The sequence below is a fragment of the Rhea americana genome, unplaced genomic scaffold (genome assembly GCF_003343005.1).
Source record: "Rhea americana isolate MKP2758 unplaced genomic scaffold, rheAme1 scaffold_54, whole genome shotgun sequence".
In the NCBI taxonomy this organism is placed as follows: domain Eukaryota; kingdom Metazoa; phylum Chordata; class Aves; order Rheiformes; family Rheidae; genus Rhea; species Rhea americana.
In genome coordinates this window covers 76790-99832 of record NW_028186690.1, presented here as the reverse complement: position 1 = coordinate 99832, position 23043 = coordinate 76790, and the positions used below count along the sequence as shown (strand labels likewise).

At 38.8% G+C, this 23043-nt stretch overlaps 1 protein-coding gene across 1 annotated transcript in view; it reads right to left on the bottom strand.

Moving 5' to 3' along the window:
• Positions 1–4079: 4079 nt before the first annotated feature.
• Positions 4080–23043, bottom strand: part of LOC146588095 (protein NEL) — a gene marked incomplete at its 5' end in the record, with an annotated part of 88790 nt that continues 69826 nt past the window's right edge. Inside the window, 5 exons of the mRNA XM_085318541.1 lie at positions 4080–4858; positions 7962–8186; positions 10329–10505; positions 11487–11680; positions 21122–21262. Coding sequence (XP_085174667.1) covers positions 4808–4858; positions 7962–8186; positions 10329–10505; positions 11487–11680; positions 21122–21262 — 788 coding nt within the window. The remainder of the gene's footprint in view (positions 4859–7961; positions 8187–10328; positions 10506–11486; positions 11681–21121; positions 21263–23043) is intronic.

Sequence of the window (23043 nt, the reverse complement as noted above, 5' to 3'; positions counted from 1 at the left end):
CTAAACAGCATGGATTTACCTGCTAAGTTTTAGTGCGGGTCTACATGAATAATTGRTTTTTTTTTTTTTTGGCATCAGCATCATGCTGAAGGAAACAAAAAGGTGAAATACTGACACCCTACCTGCCATTTACATGGCTGATGAATGGCATAGATCTGAGCTTAACTCAGGAATGGGATTTGCAACAGGGTCTTTTCCTTTTCAGGCTATTCCTACAATGGTTCTAACATTCAAAAATCCAGTGGTGCTCTGTGTCCATGTCAGAGATATGGACAYCATGCTAAAGCATCAAGAAGTTTTAAATATTTAATTAAAAATTAAAATAGAAACAGAAGAGTGACAGAATTGTGAATATGAAGAATAAGGGGAAAAAAAACCCCTGCTGCTCTGACTGGGGCAGAAGCTCACCGCCAYGCTGCAGGACAGACTCCTCTGCTGCTCTAGCACTCTGGCAAAGCCACAGCCATGCTACTCTCCTTATTTGTATTACTCTGAAACATTTTACTTATATATTTAGCAAAAACTATTTGGTGATTTTACCTTACTAACTGCTTTGAGAGCAAACAAAACTGCATTTTCCTGGAAATAAATTACAGTATTTTAAAGTAACTAGCTGAGTTCTATTTTAAGGYAACTTTTAGCTGTGAAATCAAGGGAGTCTATAATCCTGTGGTTATGCCTGTCGAACGGGGCCACGAGCTGAGGGACATCAGTGCTGGTTGCGTGATGCATCCTGCCCTCCACGCTGACCCTTTGCTCCAGGGTGTAGACACACAGAAGCCTTCACAGTGAGACCAGCTGTGTCCATGAAGGAGGAGAAGGCTGGGTCAGAGCCACCCCATGAACATCCTGCACTGAGCCAGCAGCTGTTGCTGCTGTACCAAAGCAGGAGCCAAGACCTGGGCTCGTGAAGCTGGGCTGCTCTGGGGTTAACAGAGGTTAAATAAGGGTGGAGCTCTCAGGGAAGACAAAAAGACGTTCTTCACTGTAAACTCTCACTAGCACCRAACTAGATCTTTACAATAATGAAGAGTAAAGTCAATTTTGCCATCTTTCAAGTTTTAGATCTTCCCATTAAGTTTTGGGTCTTCCCATTAAGCTGAAATTTGTGGGCATTAGCACAACTGCTGTGGGTCAAACTAACAGCCYTGCTACTCCAGTTTGTATCCTGTTGCCAACAATGGCCTAAGTGGATGCCTCTAAAAGCACATAAGAAGAAAAAGAGGCCTCTACCACTCCAGTCTCCCTCTCTTTACAGGTCAGGGAACRTCCCGAGCTGGATACAGCCCTACATATTTAGTAACATGTGAAACCACATGTATGAATAGGTCTGGTCTCCCTTTGAACTCATGCAAACTTCTGGAGTCCTTTTGCACTAATTAGCTAACTGTCCTCTTCTGCACACACACTCACATGGACAGGCTGGTAAACATGTGTGMCTAAGATTCAGCTTCTGTGAAACAAACTTCCTGAGCAACTAGTGATATTTGCTTTGAGGGCTCATAAATGTGCCCCAGTTCAGTTGTTTCATGCTAGCTGTGAAAACTGAGACAACCAGCCACCCATCCTTGCCCAGTTTGATAAATTGGTGATTACCAGAAATTTGCAGCTGAAGACTTCAATTTTAAGAAGTTTAAAGTGCTACTGTTTTTTGTCAACTCGTTTCACCATGGAATTGAATTCAATGTAACTGAAGACATTTCTGCCTTTATATCTGTAGGTCTATTAATGTACGGCAATTATTCTGCAGAGAGGTGACAGTTCCTTTATGGAAATTATTGAATTCTAGTACTGAAAACAACGCATCAATAATAAARGGTTAGCAAGAGAACACAATATACCTGTTTCACTCTAAGTACATATTTTAGAAAGATGCAAATGTAAATTGTTTTTTAGGTTAATATTGGCTGCTATAGATAATTTAGGTCTGAAACTCAGGCATCAATTTTAAATAATATTTAAATTTACTTTTTGAGGAAAATGAGAAACATGAACTATTTATTACTGGGTTGATTGAACAGAAAGGAGATGGGAAGGGGATGAAAGTGAGGGTCATCAGGATGTCTCACAGGGGTTTGCTGACCTTTAGAAGAACTCCCAATTAATTATTAACCTTGAACATTGATAAATTAGATAATATTCACTCAACCCATTCTCATTTTTTATTCAGTAAAGAATTTCAGCTTTGTTCAGCAGAATAACTTCTCTTTTTACATATATGTAATATTGACTAACTCTCCAAGGATTTAATTCAARGTTTAACTATTGTCTCAACTCCTCACTTTTTAGCCTGTTCTTAGCGTTTTGCACTGCCCCTCATAAATTCACAATAGCAGAAAGACCCTACAACACTCAGGTGAGGATAAGAGAGGAAAAGAGATGCTTATTTTCCATCCATACATCTTTTTAGTTTTAAATGAAAATGGGTTTAATGGGGATACTTACAGCTGTGCTGTGGATATCTGACCTTCCCTCTACCAGCTCTATTGCTTTTATTCAAGGCTTTCTATAGCTTCTGACAAAGACTGAGGATTTTGCCCTTGAAAAATGTTTGTTCTTTTTATGTATCAATCTTTCAAAAAGAAAAAAAAAGTCTAGTTTTCATGCATTTCCTATACCTATCTTATACCTATTCTTTAATGAAATTGAAGTGCAACTCCTAAACAGTAATATCTTCTGTTAAACCTTCCCTCAGAAACAAGTACGCAGCTGCCACTGAAATCAGCTGGAGCTGTGCCTCTGTGTCCGAGGGCAAGGCACGACCTCTAGACCATTACGAGGAGGCAGGAAAACATTGCACAGAAAGCAGCCTCTTTTTCAAGGAGCTCAYGCTCTCCTTTAAGAACATTGATTGCAGCTTGCCAGCAACTGGACAAAACAGTATATCCCCTGAGTACTCGTTATTTATGGACAAGGTGTCAAAGAGGAAAAAGGCTTATTTGGGCTGAAAATCTTCATAGTTTTAATGGTCCAATGTAGAACATAAGTCTAGATTTTTTTTTTACTTTTTTCAGATTTTATTGTTGTCTGTATTATTTGCACTCACTGGTCCAGCATCTGTCATGTTTCCTGCTCCAAAATCATCTAATATTCAGTAGGACTAGGGTGCAAAAGACTACCTATCAGATTCATGCAGTTGCATGGCATTCCTTTGATCTCCTCCTGTATTTGAAACACTGCAAAGTAGCATCCGTTTGAGGGCAAATATTCTGCCCTGTGAAAAATACATACACAGACTTCCCCTGTAACTTAATAACAGAAAGGGACAATATTAACAGAAGTTTTACCTGTTYAGGTTGCATGATGATCTATTGAACCGGTAAGAAAGATGCTGAAGAGAAATGAGGCACCTTGAAAAGACTGCTAGTGCAGTACTGAAAAGGATGCTGAATGTTTTGCTCCTCTCAAGCTTTGTCTCCACTGTTTGCAATGCMTCCCTACACATCCAGTCTTTGCAACCCCTGCTCTGCAACTACTGCTTTATTCTTTATTTCCTTCCCAGAATAACATGGATTTGGTTAGGTAGCCTCTTTTATTTATTGTCACAACAGTACAGTTGTGAAAATAGGGTTTGCAAATTTAAGTGATTTCTCCTAATGGTTGACTGCCTCTTTATCGGTTCAAGTAAATACACTGAAATCATCTTCATGCATAGAGAGATTTTACAAAAACAAGCTGAGGAGCTTACAGAAAGACAAACCAACCTACGGCATCTGCAGAGACCAGGAGTCTAGACTACACCCCATGTAAACTAGAATAGATGTAATCACCACAAATGGTGTATACCTAGTCTGAGTGACATCTGGCTGGCATGTAGGGTCTGATTTTTAGCCCTGTGAATTGCTTTGTTCAACCCGCTRTAATGTTTCCCATGTGTGAAGTTCATGTGCTCTCAGAAGAATAGCAAAGATATGGAATGATGGGCATAATGTGCTGGGCAGAAACTCCCGTATGTATAGGAGCTAGACAGGAGATATACATTATCTGTAAAGWATAGCTGTCTAGCTCTGCTGACAAAGAAGGAACAATAACAATACAAAAATGACATATCTGAAAAGGAAAGGCAACACAAAGAAACATAAGGTAAGAGAAATATTTATTTAAATTTGCACAATAACGAGCTTATACTGAACAAATTCAATCRAGAAATAATAGTAAGTGCAGTAAAACAAGGAAATATTGATGACTTTTTCCATCAGAAAACATTAAGAAGCCATGCCTGTGCATCACGGGTTTTGTTTTTGTGTTTTTTTACAACAACTTGTATCTTTTTTTTTCAGAGCACATACTGTACATAACACGTCTTAGCTGCTATGTTCTTTATTYCTGAAGGCCTCATCCTTTTACTCAAATGTCTGCTAAATTCTGCAGTGAGCAATCAAACACATCTATGCATATCCAAATATGATTAGGTAAAAATCTCTGCACCTAGTCGAGTGTTGGACCCTCAAGCTTCAGAAGACCCCATAAGCACTCCTAGTTGATCTTTGATCTTGATACCGTTATGTACATCATTACAGTGTGTCATTTTACACTAATCTAATATTCTGCATAATGATGTCAGACAGACAAATAGCCAGAAGCTGGGCCTGACCTCACACAAAGGTTTACACATCTGAGATGATTTTCTTGAGTCCCATAAGTTTCATTCTGATTCAGATAACTGAGTTCATCACATTCCTGCACTTTAGATGGGCAAAACCAATCTAATTTCAGTTTTGATTTTGTACAATTTTTGGTCTAAAGATCTTTTTTCGTGAAAGAAATTCTTTAACCAGAAACTGCTTGTGAGAGATGGTTGTTAGCATCACAGTTCCTGAAGGCACTGTGGATCCACTGAGCAACAGACGTGGCCATTCTAAGRGAAGAAACAACAAAAAGAAGAGTTGAAGTAAATAACACACATTTATACAAATTCAGTCAATTTAAGAAGATCAGTTATTTGCAGACACCCATCAGGCTTTAACACGCAGATTTGTAAAATAGGGATTTGTATAGATTTTGAGCTGATCCATGAAGTTGTCAACCTGTCCTTYGCCCACCCCAGGGAGGGATGTGATGAGTCTCCTGACTGCACAGTTTGCTGCTGTCTGAATCACAAAGCTACAGCAACTGAACTGAAAGAAACTGAGATTGGTGAAAGACATTTAGCTGATGTAAAGGTATCAGGTATTTGCCTGCAGTACACATTAGGCTGTTGAACAAGACAGGGCACTTTGTGTTTTATTTAGCTTAGACAGAAGGGACTRTGACTTTTACTTAGCACTAAGTGCTTCAAATTAATACATCCAGGCTATAACACTGGCAAAGGTTAATCCGTAAGGTTTTCCCTGGTAGTCTAGACCTTTTTTGAGAATATTAGCAATTAAGGGAACAGATTGCCTATGACATGATTAAAGTACTGGAGAAAATGTTTTTTACATTTCCACTACTTCTTTTCCTCACTCTGATTCTTGCAATGCAAATAAAAAGTGTGCATTATTTTTAAATTACTCCAAATATATTTAGATGACTGAACTGCCAGGACTGATTAAAGACCAAGGTCTGAATCATTCAGATGTTTTCTTTCACTCTTTCTGTGACACAAGGTTAGACAATCCTAGTGTTCACCTTCTTTACTTGTGACTCGAAATGGTTTTGTGGCTAAGTCAGCTTTAGCTGATGCCTGGCTTTCTGAATTCTTAAAGGATTTGTGTAAACCTGTTTTGCTATARCTTGGTTAGAGAGGCTTATTCTAGAGCTTTAACCTTCTGTGTGATACTCCKCAAGAAAAGAGTGGAGTGACACAGGACGAATGAGACAGAACTATACAAATTGAGCACAGCATTAACCTCATCTGGAGGGAGAGGGCTGCTCGCATGCAGAACTGAAATATTAAAATGCCATGAATATGAATAGATATTGTATTTCAAAAAGAATACTGCTCTGTAAARAGAAATGAATAAGATTTTGCTTGCTGAGGGACAAAGTGGTACATTTTCAGAGTTAAGCATCACTGCCCTGTTGTATATTTTGCACTGCGATATTCAAGAATGCATAATGTGGAAAATACAGCTACACATTGAAAATCTGATTTAAACAGCACAATAACTTTTATCAAGGACTCATCTTTGTGACAACCCATTGAAATGTCTAATTCCAGGTAGCTGGGACACTGAAGTATAATAATGCAGTGGTGTTTTCTATGGGTTCTTAGAGCACATTCTTATCTGAGCTGTTTTAAATCTATGGAGTTTGGCAGAGTATCTGCTTTAATTGTATATAAGTTCACAATTCAGTAATAGATTTTAGTAATCTATGTATGTGTTTACACTGCATACAAATTAGTGCAGGCCTACAGTTCAATCTTTGCTTAAGATAAAAGGGCAAAAGGGAGTAGCAGACAGATGGACATCAGTAAAACTGATACAGATTTCTTCTGCAGTACCATTGATTAGCAATAAAACAATGAAAAACACATYTCTCATCACTGAATCTCAAAGTGCTTTAGAGAAGAACCACACGTAATTAGTAATTTTACAGAGGGGGAAACCAAGGCACAGAAATCTCAGCACATTGCCCAAGCCCAAACAGTCCCTTAAGAGCCCTGTCCTGCGGTGTGTTTGGGCCTTCCCCCTGCAGTGCCGTACCCATTACCTGAGCCACCCTGGCAGCGACTCCCAGARCCCCACATTGTTCCTGGGCTGGTTTTTCATGGTCTGGCATCTAGAAACCCCAGTAGTAATTTCCACAGGACCTTGTGGGAAGTGACTGGGCCAGTGTGAAAATTCATCTCTTCCTCATCCCTTGGTTGCAGCTTTTATTTGTTTATTTCAATTTTCTTCCCCTAAAAGTAACTTTCACCATTAGAGTTGGTGTGTGTCACCAGCTATAGACCTCACTAATACAGGTTTGTGCACATAAGCCTGTGTCAACATTTCTTGGGCAATAGCTGGCTTTCTAACCATTGGCCACCATGTCAGATTATAGGGTTTTCTCCTAATCAAAGACCCACTCTGACATCAAGACAAATGCCCATACTTGATTTAGCATGTACCACTTGCCTAGTAAAAGGACTATGCTTTCAACAGCAGTGACAATTGCTGTTGTACACAGTATTACATCAGGCAATTCAGAGAAAGAAGGTGGTGGTGCTTGACAGCTTTTGCTACACAATCAGCTAAGCCTCCTCTCTTCCAGGAGCAAGTAGTAATATTATGCTATTTTTTGTTATGCACCTTTTCAAAATAATTTATGGTAGCATGTACTAGAGTTTGGGAAGTTTCCTCCTTGGAAGGAAGCAGGATAAAGATCAAAATCAATCGTGAATCTCAGGAGGAGCTACACATCATTTGGATGAATCCTGCCGTGTYTCTCTCCTTGGCTACTGCAGAATCACTCTTTGTCATTCTTCACTACCGAATTACCAAAAATATAATCCCATTTATTTAGAGGCTTATTTTGAATAGGAAATATTTATTTTAACTTCCCACTCTCTTTCTTTGACTACAAAAACCATCAGATGCTCTAAACATTATGTTGATTCTATTAATAATTTTWAAGTAAGAAAACTATATACTTATGTAACTAGTCCCATTATAAAAATGTGAAGTATTTGATCATCACAATCCTCAGGGAGGAAATCAATCAGTTCTGATAACTTAATAGTACCACACAAAGTGCATTTTTTGCTGGTCTAATCTTACATATCTGTTTGTTACTGTGTAGATGTGCAAGAGAGCACAGAGTTGCACTGCAACCAAATTTGAAATGAGCTATTCTGACGGAACAAACAAGCCGTGGAACTTGTTCAAAGCATACCGTGGCAGGGGCTGTTCTGCTTCTGACCTGTTAGTGCAGTAAAGCCATCACTCYAGTGCATGCAAGACTGAAGTTAGCAAACCAGACTCAATGCATTAATATTTACATGCCACAGAACCAGCTGGGAAAGAGAATCGCAGCTCAACTTTTATGCTCATTACCTTGCACTGGCAGAGGGTGCACTCCGTGCCGTGCTTAATCCAAGAAGATCCAGTGAAGCGAACGACACTGGTTTCATCCAGACAGGTTTTAGTGATGTCATTACGAATGGTGTCTGCTTGGCAGGGGTCAGTGACACAGCGTGGGCAACACTCATTCTCGGGGAGAACACTGAACTCACAGTCCACCTCTGGACATGACAAGGGCCAGCAGTCAACTTCTCCTTGCTGTTAAAAAATGTTTCGAGAACAAGAGATTATAGGCTGTTGTTTTGATTCATTGCTTGTTTTATTACTCCGACTCAGCATTACGTTCCTTAGCCGACCATTTTTTTCCATCCGGTCCTGTTCAAAAGCCAGTGCAGAGAATACTAATATTCACTGCCTGTGGGAAACAGTAACCTGGGTGCTTTTAGCTGCATGCTATTCAGGAAGTGWATTAGATTTAACTTATTCCAATGCATCCTGCTTCAAGCTGCAACTGAAAATTCTCCCTACACTTCACAAAATASAAAATATGGATCTTTTCTTGTTAAGCCCTACTTCTGCAAGTGGCAGAAGCTGTAAAGGACTACATTTCAAAAGTGCTTTGATGTCTCTTTCCTCTAGTTCTGGCTTCTATTCAGATTGTTGATTTGCGATAAAAAACCCTCAACTGTTCATTTCTGTATGGACTACTTTTTTTTTTTTTTTTTTTTTTTGCTATGGTTACAAATCCACTGGCTGTACTAAGGGTGTCAAGCTACCAGTAACACAGTTTAACAGGGAACGAAAGAGGAAGGACCTCCGCCCATTGACCATCCATGACTAGATTACCTGACTTCCCAACTTAATCCCACTTTCCGCACTTCACGTGATGGGTTCAGTGCGATCAGAGTATGAGAAGGTCAAATAAGAGACTTGCAGTGAGCTAGAATATTCCTTGGGAAAGTTACTGTACTCCTCTACACAAATCTTAAGATGTCTAATTATTCACTTCAGTTACTGGAAGTTGGGGCCAATTTCCATTCAGTTCTGAATAAGGGCCAAATTTTTACATCTATTGGTCAATGAAAAAATTTCACAGACATCTTAAATTCACAGTTGTTTTGGGGCAGGTCTATCTCTGACCTAAAAATTTATTCAGGTCATTTGAGTAGTCAGGATTTATGAAGGAGGGGGGAAAGAAAAAAAAAGCAACATTTGACCCGGAAAAGAAATTTATTCACAAAAACCTGTATCTAATGCTTTGAGTAATGGTARTTAGATGTCTCCAGAGCAAAACCTGACAAAGACCTCCTGGAATCTGTCATAGCTCTGACTTTTTACTCTTCTTACTGTAGCAAGTATTGTGAAGTTGCTGCTTTATAAAACTCTCATGAGTCAATTTTCCTCTTTTTCTAAATCACATGACGCTAACAATGAAAGCAATCTTAAAACCTGTCACTGATCTTGAACTTCCAATTTATTTCTATACACTATACTATTACACTAGAAAGAATAAACAAAAAGGTATCGCCTAAAACATCCTTGTGATAATCAAAGGAAAGCAGGTTTTAGTTATAGAAGAACCATCTTAAATAAAGAGACATCTATTGAGGTTCCAAGCTGCAGGTTGCCTTTTGTTTTGTTTTGTTTTGAAGACACTTAATGAAGCACCTGGGAATCTATTTCATTGGATTTTAGCAGTGGTAACACTGAAAGCTAAGTTTGTCTACAGGAAATTGGTTTCCGTCCGTTATTCATGATGTTCAGACGACGGAAAGCTGCTAGATGGACTAGGTTTTACCTCTGGAGATTAACTTGAGGTAAAAACTGTTCGTTTATATCTTGGGATTGTTTCTGCCATGGYAACTTCCTGAGCTGCATTACGCAGAAGAAGTTCTGCCCAGACTCTAAAATACATGCCTAGGAAAAAGATCACAAGCTTTTAAAATACCTTTTTTCCAAACCTAATTTCACTATTTTGAAGAATGCATCAGGTCTTATTAATTTTTCTGTTACTGGAAATGTCTGAATTAATAGATTTTAGTCTGCCAAACCCTTAGAAATTATCAGTTGTGACAATAATTTCATATATATTTAGAATTTCCTTATAAAGCTTCTCTCGTCTCTGATTTCATGGGCTGTTGAGTACATTGCACATCCAAATGACCTTCACTCTCCTAAAACAATCTTCATGATTAAGTAATTCCTATTATGTCTATTGTGTCCATATGCATTTTTGACTGGAACTTGATAATACCAACAAATATCCACGAAAAACAGATTTTGATTATACATGTACTCCAGAGGGAACTAAATGGATGCTAATGCACCAAAATGCACACATCAAAATSTCTCGCATCCTTTTTTCCTTTCTGTCTGGTCTGCTGTAATCAGAAGACTCACCAAGCAGCGACACTGCTGACAGTTCTGTATCCAAGTGTCGCCGCTGTTGTAGGAAAGCTCTCCACTTTGATGCAAGCACTGACTGCTGAGCCGTGGGTCACATTCAGGGCAACAAAATAGGTCAACAGTGGGGTTCTCACAGTCGCAGACCATTCGCCGGCACATCACATATCCACTCTGTTGTCGCAAGACAGACATAGAGCAACAGCAGAAATTAGTGCAACTCCAACGGCAATTGTACAAAAACTTGATTTRTTGATGCAATWCTAAGCCACTGGCACATCAAGAAAWTTTCCACTATTTAACTCTTCAAAATACTATTTAAACAGAGGCAGAAATCACAGTACACACTGAACAAGTACTGTAAGTTCACCTGCAGACTAATAGATCACCGCACATTCTCGGTGTCTTGTGCAAATCATTCSTACAATCAGTCTTCAGACAGCTCTCGCCTAAGGTGATAAAACTCAAGGGTACTTCTCTCAAAGGTCAAATYTGAATGGGTTGTATTAACTCTATGCTAGTCTCATATGGGTGCTAGTTAGGTCTTGTYTTAAACTTCCAGATCGGTCCTCTCTTGTGAAACTATTTACATAAGGAAGATAGGTACTCCGAAATTAAATTCATGCTAATGAAACTTCAGTCTCTGAAATGTTCAGTACTTTGTCAGCAGTGTATAATGGCCCTTCATTCTGCATGAACTTCCTCTACACTTAGCTTGGCATTGGCATCCCACAGCAGACATTTGAGAAAGTTAGGCTGAATTACCCTTCAGATATAGAATCCATCTATATTTATAGCCATCTGCTAGAGATAATGGGTTCAGTCAGTAATGCCAATATGTGTCTAGATACACAGTCTCTTTGAGTGACAATGTCTTYACTCCCACCAAGACAAGATAGGTTGGCATCTCTGCTAACAAAATAGTATCGTGTCTTTCTCCCAGTACTGTATAATAAACTTTCCARGGCAGTTACATTTGTGCAGGTTGGAGAGAGGAGGCTCTCCCCAAAACACCCTACAAAATAATGCTTTTATATAGCACCATCTGCACAGCAGAAAGGACAGCTAAAACAGGAATTTCACTTGAATCATGATGGTCCTCCCTTCACCCCTACCACCATATTGCAGAAACAGCTAGTTTTCATCTCTACTGACCTGGCACGAACAGACAGAGCATCTGTCATTCTCCAGCACCCAAATCTGACCATTGTGCTTGATTTTGTCTTCATGGATACAGTCCCCTGTACAGTTCTTGCCATGGGGACATCGACAATCATACCCACCATCCAAGTTAAAGCAAACAGTGTCATTGGCACAGCTATGCCTTCCGGTTCCACATTCATCAATGTCTGCAAAAACATGCCATGCAATGCTTTTAGACCACATTCAATTAACAAAAATGTTCTTGCTGTAGCCACTATAAATGATTCTTAGCCATTAAAGACTTCAGCTGAAAATTAATTAGCATTTCTTCAGCACAGGGAGAAATAACTTCCAACTTCATAAAAACCATTTTTCAAATCAAATCAACTTTAAAAAGAAAAAAATATATTTTGAGTTTTCATATAAATTTTTCTACACAAATGCTACCAGGCAAGCTAGATAGAATGCAGAAATCACAAGAAACACAAGAAGAAAAATAATACTTAGCTCATGAATCTCATTAGTCTGTGCTAACCCACATTCATTAGAGATGTTCAATTAAACAAGAAAGCTGCAGAAACTTGTTTTCAAAATCTTTTGCTGGTTCTGACTAGCAAATTAGAGTTCACCTGCTAAGACATTAACAAGAAAGGTGATGTTTGGCCTGCAAGCTCATTTAGGTAAGAACTGCATCATTTATCAGGGTGTGCAAACTAGAATACTTTAACTATTCAAGYTGCAGTGTTATCTATAGTCTTTGTCTGTAACATAGAAAATAAAGAACAAAATTAACATCTCCAGTGGAAAAAAGTACATGATTTTGAAACAATCATATCTCAAAAATTCAAGAGTACCTTTAAAGATTTACTTCATAAATCTACATATAATTATTTTGCAAGGACAAAGTAGCGGCATACTCTGCCGTATACTTGAATAGCCTGCATTTAGCTTTTTCAGATGACCATTCAGAGAAGAGTTAGCTGCAAAAAGTTAGCTTTGAAATGGCATGAAGTAAACAACTATATGTGATATAAATAAAATGTGGTAAACACTAGAAGGGCAAGTAGAGGCTAGATCTGTGGCAAGTGTAAATAGCAATAGCCCCACTGAGTTCAATTATAAATTCAATTTCATGACAAGCTCTTTAACTAGAGTTCATTAAAAAGTAATACTGTGATGTTTAACTATCCAACAGATTGATACAAGACAAAATAAGCAGTAGACTCATGCACGTATCTTTCACAATGACCAAAAAAACTTAATACAACATTCAGTTTTGGTTTCAACAATGGAAATGAAATCTCCTTCAATTCAAGTTTAAAGCAAAGTAACTTAATTATTTCAATTCCATGTGGCTTCAGTCAAAAAAAGTAAACAAGTTGCTACCATGAATAGGAATTAGAATGAAAAACAGCATGGAAATTATTAGAATTTCATATATAAATTATCAACATTGTGGTTTTAGTTCAAATATTGTGTGCAATAATGGTATATCCATCTTAAAAAAAARTATTGCAAAATTACCAGAGCTTCTGGGAAGGATGAGTAAAATATCGTTTGATAAGATCTGAATAGAAACGGATTGTTCCTCTCTAAAATAACATTAGCAGGAAGGGACGTAACCAAAAAATAAGCAAAAGATTACAAATGAGTAATATCACTTCTCAACAAACTGGCCACTCAGTTCAAACCAATTATATTAGATGAGATACTTGGAGAAAATTCAGCTGTCCTGTAAAACAAGAACAGTTTCCTGTTCTTGCAACAACATGCAATGACTCTATAAACACTAAGTCTGCATGTGGTGCTTAGGTACAAGTGCATTTCATAACTTGCTCATGGAGAAAATGTTTCTGGGATATGTTTTTCAAGAGCATTCAGTAATGGTTAGTGTACTGTTACTGAAAATAATCAMGGTTTTATCACTGACTCCCTGCTTATCACTTCTGAAAAATCCCAACTTTAGTTTTGTAAGTTGTTTGATTGAGGAAAATGAATGTTCTGGATAGGGTAATTTATATATCTCAGGTCAAAGTAGAAGCTGTTTAGACTTTGATTCTCAGCTAATCAGAAACAGCAACGTGTTCATCATGCAGCAAGAGAAACACAAACTTACATGCACAAAATTCTTATTAGCATCATTCATCCACAACAAACTATCATCATTATCTGCAAAGAACTTATGCACAAGTCATCCATCCCAAGCAAAACTTCACTCAGCTCTTCTCCTTTGGATTTCCATGAGATGGTAAATTATGCCACTAACATTTTTTTTAAGTTATAGCCAGCTCTACAAACTCCATACTTATACGGACAGTGTACACTGGCCCCCACATCAGTTGCTGCTGAATATAATGGAGGACGAGGGAGGATTACAGGTTGCGTATTTCCAGCATACTGAGTCACAGAGGTTTATTATTATCACTCTCATATCATTTTTTTAATGTATCAATTCACATCACACTATTTACACACATTGCCTAGGAATCAAGCAGTTTAAGTGTTTTAACGTTAGAACATTGAGTCCCAAAAGACTTGAAGGTTTATCTCAGAAAAACAATCAAAATATCACTAGTTATCTAGTGTTAAATTAAGAACCAATTCTTATTTATCTAATCCATATTAAAAATTGCAACAGCTTTTATCCAGCACTTTTTTTTTAACACTATCATCCCAGGGTACAACTGTATTGTAATGACAAAAGAAACCCATGGATGCCAAAGTAGTGCTGTATGTTAAAGAAAGGTAGGAGTTAATTGTATCACAAGTAATTTAATGTCTCAACAGGAAAAATACAAGAATAGAGGTATACAGAATGGTGATAGTAACTGGAATGACTAAACTCAATTTGTAAGATTTTAGAATCTGCAAGGGCAGATAACTCCATAAAAAATGGAATTTTCAATTGCTCCACACAGACTGGGTTAGTGCTCCACCAGGATGTGACTCAAGACTACATTTAGGAGATTTAATGACTGTTTCTTGGAGCAGATAGTCAAAGAATCCCAAAGGGAGAAAGCAACATTTGACTTGGCCCTGAGCAGTGTGCAGACTCTGATACAAACTGTCACTACTGAAGTGCTACTCTGTATTGGTGACCAGTAATAACCACAACGCATGCAAGTTCAGCATTCTAAGGGGTATTAAAAAGGCTCCAAAAATTCACTGTGATAGTGTCTCATTTCAAAAGGGGAGTTATGTTAAAATGATGAAGCTTTTAAAAATGAATTAGACTAGCAGCTAAAAGTATAAAATGTTCTCAGATAGAAAGATTGTTCAAAGACATTGTATTATAGATTCGGAGTAAAAGCACACCACTAATTAAGAAATACTTTACAAAGGGGTTCCAGATGACATAACGTACTTTTTTATTCAAAAAAATTTGATGAACTCCCTTGCATAGTACATGTTCTTAAAGAAATGAATCTGCCATGGAATAAAAGAGGAGGTAAGCTCATGGATTTATAAATGGTTAATTAGTAAGTAATAAAAGGCAGCAATAAATGGTCAAGTTGTCACAACGGACAGCTGTCCCAGGGGAGTCCCACAAAAGTCTATGTTAGAACATGCGCTGTTCACTGTGCTTAAAAGTGATCTGAAGGAGTGGATGAACAGTGAGATAAAAAAGGCAGTTGACAATAAAGTACTAACGACAAAAATTGTCTGTTAAGATATAAAATGTTTTGTGATATTGACTGAGTAGGCAATAAAATGGCAGAYGAGATTCAAATACAAGGCACATGGGGCAATATACATTCAAAAAACAAATCAATCTTTTAGATCTATTCTGGAAAGCGATTTTGCAGCTACTGTGGATAGCTCTTTTTGCAGCTGCTGTAGATAGCTCTAAGAAAAGGTCAATTCAACAGCCTATTGGACACAAAAAACAAATACAATATTGATAACTACAGATGAGAAAACTTTCAATAAACTTGCAAGGAATGTATGCACAATAAGAAAAAAATGCACACCTTGACAGGTGGTGACAAAGAGCTCAGAAACATGTTCTGACAATAACTGACTCTTACAAGTTTCTACTTTCCCTCCTCTTACAAGCCATCCAGACTTCACTGATGATGTGAATTCCTAACCAAATTGTTCTGGTAACAGTCTGAGGGCTGCGGACCTCTATCAAGGAGAAATAGGCTGTTGGAAGATGGGCTGGGTCAGTGGACTCTTCTTCYGCCCTGAAACTACTGAAGTAACTTAGATACCTCAGCTCTGGGGAGTAGTGTTACCTCAGCAAGCTGGCAACTATGAGGATACCTGGAGTATTTTTTGCTTAAGGCAAAATAATAAGGAGTGTGTTTGCTGGGAGCCTGAGTTCTTCTAGACAGAAAGTTTGGTTTCTGTTCTTGTCTATCCCAAAGCAATCTACTGACTGATGTAACTATTCTTCAAATAGTAAGTGAATTATGAATAATTTATTTGTGACTCCATAAAAGTCATCTGTCAGAGCTCAGCAGATGTGGAAGATGAAGAGCTGAGATGGACTTTGGATGCTGATAACACCAGTTTCACAAAAGTGTTGTTTCCTGATACAGTAAATATGTTCAAATCACCACCATATAAAATGCAGTGGTTGAGTACTCTGTCCCTGCTAGTCCTTTTATAAAAGATGAGAAACTGTCAATTTTGCACACTGCCTACATTCCAGAATATTTAAACATTAGTTTGTCTCTGTAGAAGTTATTTACCTTCTGTCTGGTTATGTTTAAGTTGTGTTCGCACACCTAATAATGAAGCTTTAATACCTATAGCTTTGTTTGGAAAGGATGGACTGTAGGAAGATCTAAGTGTAGAACTATGAATTGACAGTGCTTTTGAAGTAAGGAAAATCTCAAGAACATGTTAGTACCTTGGATGTACCATGATATAAATTCAGACATTCTGGTGGTAAGCAATTCCTCTGCCTTCTCGATCCAGAGACATGAATGTCAGACTTTGTTCATTCAATGAGACTGGGGAGCATGCTGGCATCTGTAATTAGCCTCCATCACTCATTATTCTGGGTTGTGGAAAAAGTTTTTCAAGGAGACCCCTACCCCTCCATCTGGGATCTTCTTTGAAATAGCTTTGGCATTCTAGATTGATGCTTTCCAATCCTTTCATTTGCAGCTGTCTCATCTAAAGAATTTGATACCTGCTGAGAGCGAAGATATTTTGCTCCCACCTTATTTATCAACAACAGCTGGTATCTGTCAGATACTTCTGGTAAGTCCAAAAGGACTTCGTTAATTAGGTGAGCTATTCTTTTGACACAGAAGTGTGCAAAATGTCCAGCAACTGATGAGGTACAACCTGCACTATTTCCAGTATGAACTAATACAGCCTCTGTCCTCACCTGATCTTCAAAGCTTTTTAGACATTGCAGGGGATATATTCAAAGGAATCAGGATCTTGCACAGAACTGAAAAGCAAATGGTAACTGGGCCTAACTGTTCTTATTTTAGGATTTTGCCCTCAGAGGTTCCAGTTTTTGAATACAATGAGGCTTGAGGCTGCAAAATCTATTATCTCAGCTTAGCTCTCTTTTATGAAATAGTAGGTGAGAGACAAACTTTAAAGCATCTATATGACTGTGTAATGAAAAGCCATAGGGGGCTGAAGAGGAAGGTAATATACTGTGCTGAATGCTATATTCACATCTCTCTAAAATTTGAGACTCCCCAAACCCATGCAATTCACAGAGACAAAGCAGCAGATCTTTCACCACTTTTCTGGAAAGAAGATGATGCATAAYGTAATTCTATTTCCAAGGGAGAAACAGCAAGTGCTGGCATGAGGCGTTAAAGCCYTGCAGTTGCCTTTCACGTCGTTTCTCCTGGTCATTGTTATTTGGACTACAGGTCTGCCCAGGAGTATAATGTGAAGCAAAACTAATAGCAAAGGAATTTCTAGGTCTTCAAACATTTGTAGGTACCAAGTGATATAAGATCATAAATTTCTACATTCAAGTGCAGCGTTAGTCTAAATACTTGATATTCTTAGTCATGCCAAAGAAGCAGCAGTAACCAGGGTCAATACAGGTGTAAAGCAGACAGTTCAGCAACTTATTTCACTGRTATTTATCAAGCACTGACAAAGGCTGATGCTACCAAGGAGTCCACTTCCAGCTAGGATTTTCTAGTAAGAGGTCCTAATGGGACTATCTCCTGCAAAAGGGGTAGGGGGGCAGTTTAGGTCTTCTGTTAGAATAACGTTTTTAAAGCAAGACTCCTGTGCCTTTAATATTAATAGGGGTGTTTCCATCTGCATCTTTATAAATGGAGGCTTTGCTGAAGGAAACAAGGAGGTGRCTGACACGGATCTCAGAAGTGCTCTCTGTGGTACTACACACAGATGTCCCAGGGACACTGACAGACCCAGATTTAAGGCAGACCCAATAGAGCAATCAAGAAAKAAAATATTTGAATCCAGACATGGAAAACTGAGATTTGAGATTGATATGGTCTAGAAGCTGCTACTCTATTACAGTCACTGTCTGAAAGGCCACCCAGCAACRTCCCAATTTAATCACCTCTGACCTAGGGGATACTGAAGAAGTGACATAAGAAACGGCCAAATTGTCTTTAAATCCAATAGGGGAATCTCTCACAGTGGAAAGACCAGCCAGTGGAGAAAATGATTGCTTTTACACCATTGTGCTCTGCCACTGAAAGTTCGGCAGCAATAGATTTGAGGCTGTCTCGTCAAAYCTTTTTCCAGATTTTATTTTCTGCTTGAGACACAATGTCACAGGCTTCAATCCAATAAAAAGTGATATAGTAAGACACCAATAAAATATGTAACCATCCTTCCTATCTCAAGCTGTTACATATTCCAGAATTTAGAGCTGCAATCAATCAGACTGAAAGTGTTCCATCGCTGGTGACTAGAGTTAGCAACAACTTGAAGGTAGTTTCCTGGTATCTGTGAACTAGTTCTAATCACTTATTAGCCTCTGTGTATGTTTTCTAAAGAGCTGCTGATGCCTTGTGGAAAAGGCCAAGACATACTGTTAATTGCCACTTCTGCATACACATAACAATCTTTTTCCTTGTCTTTTCATTTGCTTAGAAATTGTTGCTTGATTTTTGCTTGTTAGAACACATCTTAGCAACAGATGTACTGCTAGAAGTTTCACTTGGGTGAGGAACCATGTTTCTCTTAAGATGGCATGTGCCAAATCACCATCTTAAACCCACAAGACAAATGGGATCTTGAAGTTGCAGATAAATCTCGGGGTAGGTAATCAGCAGTATTTCCACAAAAGCCTGGCTACAGTATTACTTGTACCTAGAGAGCGACAGAAAGGTGAYCTTACAATCAGGGGAATCACACCTTCTTCAGAAGTCTTTGCACCTTCCTGCTCTAACACCTGGCCAGCTAACACTGACATTTAGTTTGTTCTTGATTAGGAAAGTGGGACTTATGAAAGCAGTTGCTGATTCAAATTTCTGGTTCCTCCTGGGAATATAGGCTTTCAGCTGTGGTGAAAATGTGTTGAAATAAAGCATTGGTGATGGGGATCCTGCAAAGGTCATTCTTGCTCTCTGTAGGGAATGGTCTGTATRTCTGCCTTACTAAAATTAATTCAGTGCCTTCCCTTTCGAATTGATACTGCCCACTAAAGTGAATTTAAACAGCAAGGTGGGGAGGCTTACACTGTGTGAGCACTGAACATTTAAGTATTCAGGGAAAGAGGAAGAAAGACTACTAATTTTGCCTTAAGTGGTCAACGACAAAAAAGATAGGCTTGTTTTCCTTTTTTAGCATAGCAGTGTGTAAAATCTTAAACGCAGAAAAATTTCATACTAAGAGATCTGCATCTGAAAATAACTCTATATTTACAAAGCTGCTGCTCACTCTTATGTCATTCATAAAACAAACAAAASCTTCCTGTCTCCTTGTTCCTGTCTCCTCTGCATCCCTGCCCCCAGTCTATGAAGGTAATCAACTTCCAAGGTTATTCTTCAAACTGCAGCTTTCTAAAAATGGTTGGTCTATGCACAGGAAAAACAGCATGGTAATAACTTGAGTGTGGGTAGGAATGTGAGAGCTCTGTAATTATTCTTTGCAATGGGAAAGATGTGTAACACAGCCTATTTCAGTATACAAGAAATGAAGAGGAGGAATGGGGATCCGGACTGAGGCCCATTTCCACAAGTGAAGAAGCTGACATACGACCAGGTTACCATGGAGTGACAGATCACAGAATCAGTAAGGTTGAAAGGGACCTCTGGAGATCATCTAGTCCAACCTCCCCACTCAGCAGGGTSACCTAGAGCATGTTAGAMAGGGTTGCATCCAGGCGGGCCTTSAAGATCTCCAGAGAAGGAGACTCCACAACCTCTCGGGGCAACCTGTGCCAGTGCTCYGTCACTCTCACAGGGAAGAAATTCCCCCTCACGGTCAGGCGGAACTKCCTGTGCTTCAATTTCTGCACTTTGATTCTTGTCCTGTCACATGGGACAACTGAAAAGAGTTTGTCCTTGTCCCCTTGACACCCTCCCTTCAGGTACTTGTACACATTGATCAGATCYCCCCTCAGTCTTCTCTTCCCCAGGCTAAAGAGGCCCAGCTCTCACAGCCGTTTCTCGTAGKGCAGGTGCTCCAGCCCTCTGATCATCTTTGTAGCCCTACGCTGGACTCTCTCCAGTAGCTGCATGTCTCTCTTGTCCTGGGGAGCCCAGAACTGGACACAGTACTCAAGATGAGGCCTCCCCAGGGCTGAGTAGAGGGGCAGGATYACCTCCCTCCACCTGCTGGCAACACTCTTCCTAATGCACCCCAGGAGACCATTGGCCTTCCTGGCCACAAGGGCACATTGCTGGCTTGTGGTCAACTTGTCATCCACCAGCACTCCCAGGTGCTTCTCTGCAGAGCTGCTCTCCAGAAGGTCAGCCCCCAGCTTGTCCTGGTGCCTAGGGTTATTGCTCCCTAGGTGCAGGACTCTGCRCTTGCCCTTGTTGAACCTCATGAGGTTCCTCTCCTCCCAGCTCTCCAGCCTGTCCAGGTCTCTCTGAAYGGCAGCACAGCCCTCAGGTGTATCAGATCACAGTGCATGCTATAAGCCCATGGTAAATGCAAGGTCACCTGCATTCGTTTAGCCTTCAGCACAAACTAAAGATCAGATGATTACCTCCTATCATGCTGTAATTTGATCTTGTATCTAAGCTTTCCTTTGCAGCTACCTAGCAAAGAAAAGTCATCTTTCATAGAAAATTAAACAACCTTTGCTCTCCTCTTTGGGGAGAAAAGGGTGGAAAAAATTCCTTGGTTTCTCTATTTTAGGACTTTAGCTGCACAAAGAGCATGGGAGGACACTGATCAGTGAATATCATCTCTTTTTCCCAGTTCCTTATGCAAGAGCCATGCACAGAAGCAGATATACTACCAGAGAGATTCTGTTTTAAGCACTACTACTGACTTTACATAGTATCTTTAGCAAGTCACTGAATCTCCCAGAGGGCCAATGTTCCACCTATAAGTTAGGAATACTTACATTTTCTTTTTTTGTCTCTTGTTCATCATGCTTATTTAGATTATGATTTCTTTAGGTTGAACTTTAACTTTCATTGATACAGTGTCCACTACTACTAAGAAATGGTAGATGTTACTGTAATGCAAGGCATAACACTACATCATCTTTTTTAGATACTGACCTTCACAGGATTCTCCGCTTGGTGAAAACATCCCATTGTCATGGTAGCCATCTCTGCACTCACAGTGATACCAACCAGGCAGATTAATGCAGTTAGCACGGCTGTCACATTGAACAAAGCCATCTGAGCATTCATCAATGTCTGTTTAGTAAGACCAGAAAAAAGAAAAGAAAAAGAAAAAAAAATCACTTAGAGGAAAATACTACATTCACCCAATGGAAAAAGTATCTCTGTAGTATTCCTGAATTTCACAGAAGTATTTTAGTTACTAACACTTGTATTTCCAGAATTGTTTGTGGTATTTTTTTAAATTTTTTCTGTAAAAAGTCTTGGCTGTGCTGGCCCTGATCACAATGGAGGATCTGCTAATCCTATTTATTGTTTACATATTAGCAGCCCATTTTGTCACAATACAGGGTAGATTATCTCTTATCCCTTTAACAGATAATGTAACAGATGTGTTATCTCTTATCTGCCCACAGTATGGAAAAGGAGTTGGGCTGTGTTTCCAGGGGTTAACCCTTTGATGAATGCAGTCTGCCTGATAAATCAAGATTGTTTCTGGGGGCATATCAAAACAATAAATCTTTATTCTAGTACTCATTTGTGCTCTTGGTGACATCGATTTTAGATTACTGGAATTTCCCTGTCTTGTGGTGTTCCCATTGACTTATACCAGTGCCTCCACAGCCAGTTATGCCAAGAGTCAGACTCCCCTCTCACTATCAAAAAGAGTAGTCAGGATTCCAAACGTGGATGCTTACATTCCTAAAGATTTCCTTCAGAAATAAAAAGCTCTAAAAAACTCTATGAATTTGAATATTGAAGAAACCCTCATGCCCTCGTAAGCCCCTTCTGGCCAAGCAAGGACTCAACAAGGAATCTTTAGAATTGAATATTAAAATAACAATTTGAATTAAGACTCATACTGTTAAAAGTACATCAGCCATTGATCGTATCCTCTGGGATTCAGGTACAATGAAGAGACGTGACACGACCATCAAAATTACATATATAAATACATCAAAATTCTGCTCATAGTGCCTGTTAGCTCCCATTTATGTCATCTATTATTTTCGAAGGAGAAAGTGTACACTGGCTGCAAAAATCAATTGTGAACTGTAATAAGGGCACAATTCTCTTTTCTGAGAATATCAGTGTGTAGAGAGAGCATAGTAGTTAGTGCACAGATACAGATGTACTCACTCAAGTCTCCTATGAAATTTGTTCAAAAATAAACTTCTAAAAGAAAACAAAGCTTTTTCACCCATCCAAAATGTTTTATCTCATGTTTGCTGAGAAGAATGCTATTAAGTATTTGGGGGAACATCTGCATATACTGTAAGGTATTTCTCCAGTTATCTACATTTGTTTGCAAGTTCTATTTGTCTTATACACCTTGAGGGTAGGAGGTAATCTTTTTGGGGTATTTAATTACAAGCCAATTGGTCTCTGACACTACACTTTTGTATTACAAGACCGATACAGTCATCTTAGAACGACCTGTCATCCCATAACTGTATTGGATTTTAAAAGCCTTATAGCTGATTGAGGAAAATTCATTAGAAATTTTCACTACTAGGTCTCAGCCCAATTTTCTATCAAGAGACTCTTTGGCTAGGTGCTCCTGGTGTACATTATCAGTATTTATCATGATGAAAGTTAACAGTACTCTTGTTAGAATACTGCATCAAACAGATAATATTTTTGCCTCTTTGTGTATCAGGAATTCATTAATAGGTATTGACTGGTTTAAAACACAGAATTTTCAACTCCACAGTGAATTCCAGGATAATCATATAATAACTCCTGATGCAGGACTAAGAAATGTCAAACCTTTACAACCATCAGCTTTTCAGTGTGTGCGTCTCTAACCCAGTACAAACTCTGGCTTTTTTCTTGCGAGCAGGCAGGAGCCCGGG